The sequence below is a fragment of the Pezoporus wallicus genome, unplaced genomic scaffold (assembly GCF_028554395.1).
Source record: "Pezoporus wallicus isolate ANWC-B61680 ecotype Strahan unplaced genomic scaffold, APGP_CSIRO_Pwel_v1 scaffold_6885, whole genome shotgun sequence".
Lineage (NCBI taxonomy): Eukaryota > Metazoa > Chordata > Aves > Psittaciformes > Psittacidae > Pezoporus > Pezoporus wallicus.
This window is the reverse complement of record NW_026638858.1, coordinates 3,814,406-3,824,463: the sequence shown is the minus strand read 5'-3', so window position 1 is coordinate 3,824,463 and position 10,058 is coordinate 3,814,406. Positions and strand designations below refer to the sequence as shown.

General features: G+C 44.3%; 1 protein-coding gene and 1 non-coding gene across 3 annotated transcripts in view; both read left to right on the top strand.

Annotated features, from left to right (window-relative positions):
- Window positions 1-1,281: 1,281 nt before the first annotated feature.
- RPLP2 (ribosomal protein lateral stalk subunit P2) overlaps window positions 1,282-10,058 on the top strand; it is a 142,270-nt gene continuing 133,493 nt past the window's right edge. Inside the window, exons 1-5 of one of the 2 annotated variants that reach the window (XM_057412799.1) lie at window positions 1,282-1,366; window positions 1,914-2,037; window positions 3,785-3,833; window positions 5,615-5,713; window positions 6,136-6,245. In XM_057412799.1, coding sequence (XP_057268782.1) covers window positions 1,915-2,037; window positions 3,785-3,833; window positions 5,615-5,713; window positions 6,136-6,212 — 348 coding nt within the window. In that variant the 5' untranslated portion in view covers window positions 1,282-1,366; window position 1,914 and the 3' untranslated portion in view covers window positions 6,213-6,245. Of the gene's footprint in view, window positions 1,367-1,913; window positions 2,038-3,784; window positions 3,834-5,614; window positions 5,714-6,135; window positions 6,257-10,058 lie in introns of those variants that run through there. The other variant, XM_057412798.1, reaches the window with a different exon arrangement.
- On the top strand, window positions 3,991-4,123 carry LOC130601079 (small nucleolar RNA SNORA52). The gene has a single exon (XR_008972586.1). It is a non-coding gene; the product is annotated as a small nucleolar RNA SNORA52 (small nucleolar RNA).

The following is a 10,058-nucleotide window of genomic DNA, read 5'->3' as shown; positions in this document are numbered from 1 at the left end:
CAGCTATGATTAGAGGTGTCTGTTCTACTTGTGTTTCTCTTAACTGTGTTGTATTTATCTTATCAAACATTTCCTTCTTGTAAGGAAAAAACAACCCAAGTTCTTCCTGAGTTACATCCATGACTGTCTGTGATTATTTCCCAATTTTTTCTTCTTGCTTTAAGTTCATTTCCCACTTTTATTTGTTACCACCTTGGATAAGAGGCAGGACAGCAGGAGCAGGGGCTGTAAGATGCACACCACTGTGTGCTCTTGGCCTGCCCAGAGCCATGAGGCTCTGCCACTGCTAATCTGCTGCCCTGTGCACTCCGATGGGTGTCTGACTCCAGCCTTGGAGTGATGGACAGCGTTTGGTCTAACACTGCATCCTGGTGAGGCCCTGCAGCATTTGCGTTGCTCTCCATTTCACTGAGAGGAGCAAAGCCCCTTTTCCATAGCAGCGAGTTTCCAGCTGGTGCCTCAGTGCTATGGCACAGTGATCCCCTGGGAAAAGCACCTCTTGCTCAAAGCTGAACACAAGCTGCAGTGCCCTGAGGGAAATTGCTCTTCCCATGGGGAGAAGACAGTAACTGCTGAAAACTGTTTCTCTGAAGCACCTACTTTTATAACTCTGAAGTATAGAACTGGGAGCATGCTTGTCTTCTGGAGGCACTAGAGAGCACTCTCACCCACACCTGAGCTTTCTGTGCAGCCTACAGGGCCGCAAGGCAGGGACAGCCAAAGCCTCCTCAGAGCCCTATTGCTGCAGCACTTCTGGTTTATTTGGGTCCAGTGGATTTTGGCACTTATATTAACTTTACACTTTCATTCATTTCCCTAATCCAGAAAGAAATAACTCCTGTCATTGCCCCTCTATCCTGCTCTGGTGAGACCCCCCATGGAGTACTGCATCCTCAGTACACTGAAGAGCAAGCTGCACTAGACGACCTCTGGAGGTCCCTTCCAACCCAAACTGTTCTACGATTAGCTATGACGGCACACAGACACTACTACTGAAGGGATGTGCTTTACACAGTGAAGTCTGTTTGGTCCTCGGCTCTATGCCGGACCTTGCCCCGCTGGTTACGCACTCCCGACTCCCGGCACAGGGTACATCGTCCGCTCCCTCCTACGGGGAGCGCACCCTCAGCCTAGGGGCCGTGTGCCTCCCGCGCTGCGCATGCGCCCCTCTTTGGGGGTGGCAGCAGCCAGGCGCGCGGCTATTAGCCTGTCCGCTCCTCGCCGGGTCGGCCCAATGACAGCGTCCGTTGTTGCGGGGTGACGGGAAGAAGTCGTTGCCGAAGCACCGCCCTTTCCTTTTCGCTGCCGTGCTGCCATCCCCAGCGCACGTCCCAGGCCTGTCTCTCGTGCCGCCGCCGCCAACCAAGTAAGCGCGCGGCTGCCCCTTCCCCTTCCCACCGCCCCCCCTTCCCCCGGGAATGGTCGCTCCTGGCCCTCCAGCTCGCGGCCGCCAGTGGAGCTCTGGCGAGACCACTTGGTGCGGGAGGGTGTGCGGCAAATGGCGGCCATGTGCTCTCCCTGGCCGAGCCTGCGGAGGGAGGCAACAGGGCAGGCTCAGGCGGAAGCCGCGGTGAGCCGTGGTGACGAAGAGGTGTTAGGAAGGACGCGGTGCCGCTTTCCTTAGGGAGAGGCGTGGGGCACCGGCGGGGTTAGACCGAGCAGGCCGTTGAGGGATCAGCGCCCCGGAGCCCGGCGCAGGGCGGGAGCCGCCGCGGCTTTGCGGTGTTAGGTGCTGTTGTGCGCTGGTAGGAGGTTGGTACGCGGCCTCACGTGCCGTGGGGTTTCCTTTAGAAGCAGAGCAAAGCAGTTGTATGGGGAAAGTGAGGGTTGCTTCCCTGCAGTGAGAAGGTAAACTTCGTCCGAACATGGAACCGGTTCATTGGCACTGAAGATCCAGCTCTGTTGTTTTCCAGGATGCGTTACGTCGCAGCTTACCTTCTAGCAGTCCTCGGTGGCAACGAGTCTCCCACGTCAAAGGACTTGAAAAAGATCCTCGATAGCGTCGGCATTGAGACAGACGATGAACGCATGAACAAGGTGGCGTTGCCTCTTAGTTCCAGATGGTCATGGCCCAGTCGGCATCAGACATTGGAGCTGTTACTTTGACTTCGGTGTTTCTGTAGTTGGTTTGGTGTTGAACTAGTTTTGTTCAGACGTTCAATAATCATTGCATGTATGATTCCTGAAACACTGCCTAACTGATCAGAACTATTTTTGCAACGTGTTTGTGGAAGTCTGGCTTTCTTATTTAACACCTGTTCTCCGCAAAGATTCCGTCTGTTGTTGACTTCTGACCATTCAGTCTAATAATTTTCAAGGGTATAGTGGCTAACAGAGATAAATATGTATTGAAAATAAGTTCTGTTCACTACTTAACATTTAATGTTTTGGCTTTTGGTCGGTACAGATTAAAAGCTAGTGCTTTTGAAGGGCTGATATTCAGTAATAAGTTTTTACTTAGTATACTGCAAGGAAACATCTGTTTCTTCATCAAGAAACAAGCAAATTATGGACATTTAAGGTAGTAATAGTACTTGGGAAGATTTTGGAAATGAGTGCTGAAATGGTTGTGCTGCAAAACGGGCATTTTAAGAAGAGAGTATCTTGATTAGAATGTGTCTTATGATAGAATTGACTTTCAGTCTTGTGGACTTGAAATAAATGGCCATTGGCGGGGGGTGGGGAAAAACCAATAAATGGTCTTATCAACTGCCCCATACTTGTACAGGGAGTGTTTCCAGAGAGGTGGAGGCAAAACCAGGTTACTTTCCCAGTTGGAGACAGTGTTTTATCGTAGGCCTGACCAAATGATGGATTAACTGAGCTAATAGCATCCATATTATGGTTTGGGATGTTGGTTTGAACTGGTGGTGCTCATGTTTAATGCCAGGTCTTTTGGCTTTGGCTTGTTTGTGTTTGTCAACAAATTAGTTGTTTTCCCTGATCCTCCAATATCCAGAAGGCTTCTCTGGAATTTGTTTTGGTCATAATTAATCCTCTTTTGTTTGTGCTGGCTGTATCTTATACCAGTGTAAATCTAATGAAGTCCTAAAACTGCCTTCCTTCTGCATGAAGCAAGCACCCCAGCCAGTTGCTCTGTGTAAGCAGGAGATGCCTGTTAAAAAGTTCTTGGTTAAAGTCTTTTGGCGACCCCGCAGTGTTCAGCACTGACTCATGGTAGCAGGGACTTACCAGTAATGTCTGTGGCATTTCTTTTTTATTTTTTTTTTTTAAGTGCTTCTTGCTTTAGCAATTTCTGTTGTGTTTTGCCTTCCTCAACACTGGTTATACAGAAAAGGTAGTAAAATTGAAGTTAGGACTGCCCGTTCCAGTGCAAGGATACAATAGCCAGCTCAGCTGTAACATTTGGTAAGGCTAGGAATAGAACCTTGAGGTTTTCGGTCTAGCACCCCGTGCTTCAGAGCCTCCCTGTGGGAATTAAGCAAGAGATGTTGACAGTCCCTCAGTGATTTACGGACCATCAGTGGGGTTTCCTGATTGGCTCCCCAACATCTGTGTATCCTCCTTTCTGCAAAGTCCTTGGATTTGTTAAAATTTTGTGGTAATAGATTTAATGAAAAAGCTTTCACAGAAAGGTGTAAAAGACTTAGCTGAAGTTTTAGTTCCAACATCCCATTCCTTCCACTGAGAAACAAGGAATGTTGTGGCTGTATCAGCAGCAGGATGGAGGCATTTCACATGATGATTAATCAGTACCTGTTTAAATGTAGCTTATACTCACACTGGTTTGAAACTATTAACATTCTAAACTTAATTTACACAGGTTATTAGTGAGCTGAATGGAAAAAATATCGAGGATGTCATTGCTCAGGGTAAGTACAGTCTCTTGAGTGTCACAGATAATTACCTCTACTACTTTGGTAACTTAGACCTGAGAACACAAAATTGCTGCCAGGTCCCTGATTATTCATCAGTTTAGCTGTGGTTGAGGACTTCCATTCTGGATCTCGGCTGAAATGCCTGAAATCCAGGTCCATTCTAATTCCCTGCAGGTCAGTGCCAGTACCTGCTGGGTTTCGCTTGTGGACCACATTAAACTGGAGAACTTAAGCATGCATGAGCTGACTGGTAGTCTGCTCATGATGTAGTTTTCTGGACATAGAATCATAGAATAGTTTGGGTTGGAAGGGACCTTCAGAGGTCATCTAGTCCAACCCCCTGCAATGAGCAGGGACAACTTCAACTAGGTGTTGGTCAAAGAAAGAATTTGCTGTCCTTCAGATTTTCTGGGAGGTTTCTTTGTGTTTACCCATTTCTAGGCATCAGTTATGTAAAACAGGAAGTACAGACTGTTAAGTAAGCGTCAGCTTCCATTAAGGTTACAGTTACACCCTCTGTGGTTAACATAAGCCTCTCCAGTACACATCTCTTCTAGAGCTTTCCCAAGTCTGGTGCATCCTTTTCGCTAAAGCAGGACTCTGCTGACTTGTGTAGAAGCTTGTGCTCTTACTTGCTGGCTTTTGCCAAAGCTGGAAATTTTAACATTGAGTATTAGGGCTAAAACAGAGATGAGGTGGTGCAAAGGTTTCTGATTAATGAATTTCTCTCTTTTGTTTTTTTTTTTTGTAATGCGAGGGCATAGGCACAAGGGCATGTATTTATGTATTTGCCTAAAGGTGGTCAGGACTTTGCCTGGCCTTGCTGTTATGAGCAGTAACTGGATACTGCTATGCATGTGGTCTCAAGACCTCAGAGAGCCATTATATGTGCTTACAACACACTTAGGCTATCGCTTTCTGTAATACTTTAAATAAATAGTTTTCCTAGAACATACTGACATGCATATGAAATGTGTTTGTTTACTTGGCTAGTTTATTAGAGCTTGAAGTAATGGAATTATTTAGAAACTGATTCTCAGAAATTGGGATACAGGCAAACATACTGCGTACGTGACCTCTGAGTGCCAAGGGACCTTTGCTATGTGAAAGGCAGATGGCAGAGAATTAGCTAGCTTTCCAAAGACAAGCATAAATCAGAAGTCAGTTTGTTAATCTCAAAGGCGATGCAGTAGAGTTCATAGGATGCTGGAGAATTTGGTGAAAATACTGTCCTCTTTGCCATAAATAAATCTTTTCCTCTGTCCCCTCCTCTCCTGTCATGCCCTCACAGTTCTCTATACACTTAAAAAAATTGGGGAAGGAGGGGTGGAGTGGGAGGCCAGTGCTGCCTATATGTTATTTTTGAGGTATACTGAAATTATAAATTTCTGGGCTATTATGCTGTATTCAGAAAACATACAGCTTTTTCTGTATGTTTAAAATTGGATGTGTTTGACACTATTTTTATACAATAGGTTTGGGGAAAAAAACCTGGGGCCTTTGTACAGCAGTAAGCTTACTAATAATAACAATAACAAAATAATGTTTTTGGTGTTCTTAGGCTAAACCTTTGTGAATCTTAAACCCTTGTTTTTTCACAGAACAGTTTATATTTTCTTACCATGGGTGCAGTCTCTTGTTCCTTTCAGCTAATAGTGACAGGTTCAGTCCATGAGTCACGGTATCTTTTTTCTACACTCTCGTGTCTCTTGCTTTCCACCTTACCTCTGTGATTGTGATGAGCATTTAAATACTTTCTTCTCTGACCCTCTCAGGTAATGGAAAACTTGCCAGCATGCCGGCTGGGGGAGCTGTGGCAGTGTCTGCTGGAGGGGGCTCTGCTGCTCCTGCTGCAGCTGCTGCCCCTGCTGCTGGTGAGTATTCGTGGAGAGGCATTGTTATATGCAGCTCCAGTTTTCTCTGTAAAAATCTTACTGAGTCCAAATTTCAAAGCTTTCCACTTTGGCAGTTAACTATGTGATTGAAGTATAAGCTGAGGAGTTACTTCTCTTTGGGTAGTTGGAAGCATTTGCTCTTTACCCATCCTAAGATTGGTCTGGCTTAGAAGCAAGAATCGGACTTCACTGTGTAAAGTGCATCTTTTCAGTAGTAGTGTCCATGTCTCCTTAATGTTTGTATTTGGCTATTGAAAGAGAATGAGATGAGCCATGGAGGCTGAAATACCAATAGTATGGAAGCTGAGAATGCCAAAACCTTTGTTTTTTGTGAAAGAAAAAAATTGTGCTGCAGAAAATTTAAATACTGACCATTGGCTTGGTCTTCTGTTTTCTTTCAGCTGAGGAGAAGAAAGAAGAGAAGAAGGAGGAATCTGAAGAATCTGATGATGACATGGGATTCGGCCTATTTGATTAATTATTTGTTACAGAGAAAATATTAAAATTCTTTGTTAAAAAGGTGGGGTTTTTTTTTAGTTTATATTATAACTATACAAGTGCTATTAGATTCAGACAGCTGTTTGTAAGATAGCTCTGACACAGCTTTGATTTTTGTCTGAAACAGGTATATGAATTTTATGACAAGCCATGGGAGTCAACTGTTTTGAAAGTCCTTACGAAATGGCTATGCTTGTGTGAACCTGGGTGCTTGTTTTGAGACTGCTATATCTTAAACATTATGTGGAAGCTGAATCTACCTGGTGTTAACTGAAGTTCCTCTCCATAGTATTTTGCCATCTTGATTACACAGGAAAGAGTCTCATCTATGGAGCAATAAAAGGACTTTATTTTTCAGGATCTGTTTAATCAATTCAGAAACATGTGAAACTGAATGGACAGCAGGTCTGAATTAGTCTTGTAATGTTATAATTTCAGAGCTAGTTATAGTAATTAGTTTTTGTAAATATCTAAAAGTACTGATTCCATTGCTATGTCAGATTTCCAAGATCTAGGGGCACCACTAATGAAATGCTTGACTATGCTTGCATATCATATTACATCTGCATGCTTACCATAGAATCTGTAACAAAAAGGAAAACCTGCATTCTGCTCTTCATGGGCCACTGAGATTAATGCAGAGGTGCTCTTTATAATGAGTGGCTCTTCTGGGATAGCTGAACTATCAGGACATGAATCACCTTGATCTGAAAAAAACCTGTTTTGAGGAGAACGGTGTTTTGTTGTTTTTTTTCCAAGAACTGCAGGTGTGCTCAGAGGAGCACCATCAGCTTAAGAGGACAGTAAATTTTGCTTTATTTATGAGGTGTCTTCTGCTCGGAGGTGATGTACTGTGACTTCTACAGCATTTTTTGGCTGTCACCATACATAGGTAGAGTACAGGTAGCACATGTGATGAGATTCCCATGCCAAGACTGCACACATGGTGTCAAGAAGAGACATCCTGGAGCAGTCTGTGCTGTGGACCTCTTCTAATATAGTTGTGGGGTTTTACTGGGGGGAAGAAGGAGAAAGCACAGATAGAGCTGGGTTGGTTAAGAGTCACTGGACAAAGCATGACAAGAGCTTCTGAGGGCAGATGGGTGAAATTCAAGTAGGAAAAACTTTCCCTATGGTGTACTGAGAGAAAATGCCTGTTACATCACAGAAACCAAGGAAGGGAGCAGTTGAAATATAGCTCCTTGGACCTCAAAAAGCAACTAACCCTTGCTGCCTTTAGGTGCCTACTGCAAGAAAGAGTTACAGGAGGTAACACTGCCAGTACCTTTGATCTGCTTTGTCTCCTAAGTTCTAGTATGGTGATGTTTGTGGGAGTAAGGAAACTGCTCCTTGTTCACACTAGTGCTCTGAGTTGTAGCAGCTGTGGTTTGGCACTGGAAGGGGTGCAGGTATACCTGTGTTTCTTCCTTTGCTGACTTATCCATTTCACAGCCCTGAAAAAGAGTGGTTCCTGGATGTGGTTTTACTGGGAGGTAACCCTCCCACCCACTGATACTGCCTTGTTTAGCTGCTGCAAGAGCAGAGTCAGTCTTTTCACAGGAAAGAACTGCCCTGGTGCACCACTCAGCGGGATTTTTCCATGCACAAAGGGATTTGTTTCAGTAGCATTGAGCTATTTCATGAGCTTTGCTGTGCCCAGGCCTGTGGGATGAGACTGAAACCTGTGGTGCCAGCTGATGGCTTACTATGATGAGGGGAGGACTACATCCAGATAAACTTCCCCCTGTTCTTCACTTCTCCCTATGACCTGTTAAGTCTTGAGTTATGGACCTGATACTGTGCTGGGTGTCCTCTTAGCACCTTTAAATTCCTTTCTGAAGTGCATAATTTTAATAAAAATATTAATCAGCTTTGAGAAAGACAGCTAATTTGGTAAACTGTTAGAGAAGAAACTTTCTGGGGCAGCTCTTGGTGAAAGCACTGAAAATACAGCACTTGTTGCACTGCCATGGGGAGCCAGTGTATTTTACATAAGCATCCTGTAGATGTTCCTTGTGAAGGTGGTCAGGGGACAGGTCTACTCCAAGATTTCACATGCATTTTACAGAATTTGCCAAAACCTCTGCATGATGAACATTTCTTCTAAATGCAAAATCAAGGTATTTTAAGCTTTTTTCCCCTATATGTACCTCTACATAACAGTTGTCACCTGATGGCTTTGTACATGAGCAGTGATGTGCCTGGAAGTCTGTTGCAGACCTGTTCAGTGCTCTGGATGGAGTTCATCACTCTTCTGATCTTAGTGACCTTCAGCTATGAAAGATTTGGGATTCCTGCTCTGTGGACAATGTTCTGAATTTTTAAGTGTCACTGATGTCTTTTCAGACTTAGCAATGATTTCCAAAGGCAAGGGTAATGGTGGGGTGGATGTGTTGTGTTCAGTGATGCTCTCGGAGAAAACTAGGGTCTATAAACACTTGGAGTGGTGGCCTAGTCCATCCCCTTGCAGAACCAGTATTAGCTAGGATAGATTTTTCCTGATTTTTATAAAGAAGGGCTCAAAGGCACTGAAGACAAAGGAAATGATAGCCTTGTGTCTGCGGGTTATGCTGGTAACTGATGTTAGGGGAGAGAGATTTATTTAGTGACAAGTTTGATGTTGGAACATGTGAGCTTCCCTCACTAGGGCACAAATGCTGTGCCATCTTGAATTGGCTATGACTGAAAATCATTCCTTACAAACAGCATGGGGCAGGGAAAGTGACATGACATCTTCACTACTTGGAAAGCAGGAAGAACACCCTGGACACTACTGGAAAGCAATAAAAAAAGTTCCCTGGGGGCACTGCTAAATTAACTGGTTTCACTCTTACTACTGAGGCCCAATTTTGCAAGCTGCTACATGGAGGCAACCCTGTTGAACTCAGTAGGTTTGACTTAACAGGGCAGAGGTATCTGTAGTAGCTTTCCTAGAAGTAATGTTCAGTCCCAAGTGAGCAGGACAAGGGGACTGCTGCATTGCCTCAGAAGATGCTACTATGAAGCAAGTCCCAAGTATTTGCCATGGAATTGTCTGAATATGCAAACATCACAGATAAGAAAAAGATGTCAAAGTCAGGCATTCCAGTGATGTTAACAGCATTCGAGTTGGGCCTCATGGCCAGTGCCCTGCCTTGCTGACCCCAGGCAGCAATAAAGTAACATACTGAAGACAATAGTATAACGGACTGCCTCTCAGCTTCTCTTTAATTCTTGTTGGCCACCAACAACCTAAAAAAGAGATTGTTTGCTTGTACATTATTATTTTGTATGTACTATCCGCTGATCATTCACTAGACTGGAAGACAAGTGCAACCAATGGAGATTGCTTGAGAAACTGTCTCTGGCATCACAACATACAAGGGCATGTGTGAACTTGTAGTGTTCTGTTACATGTGAAAAACTGCCATGTAAATCTTGCTGACCTGGCTTAGTGCAGAATTAGAAGCCATTGCAGGATTGTGGCAGCACTTTCTCAATAAGAAGATTAGTTTTTTGGGGTAATTGATTTTTGAGAAAAACCTGTTTGTTCCAGCCTGTTTGTGCCAGTACCGAGGCAGCACTCTGCAAGAGATTATAGTTCATGTGGTTTATTTCATTAACCTGTTTCAATAGGGCAGCATTAACCTCCTCAAATAAGGAACACCGAAGGCCAAGACAGAGCGATGAGGGTGATGTAAACAACACAGGACAAGATCGCTGTTGAGAAATCAAGTGAAACTAACCCCAGCATTGTCAGAGCACTGTTGTTTCTATTTTCCAGACGCAGTGGGAGTCTTAAGGTTTGTGAAATGCTGAAAGAAGAGGAAGCAGTGCTGGCTCAAGA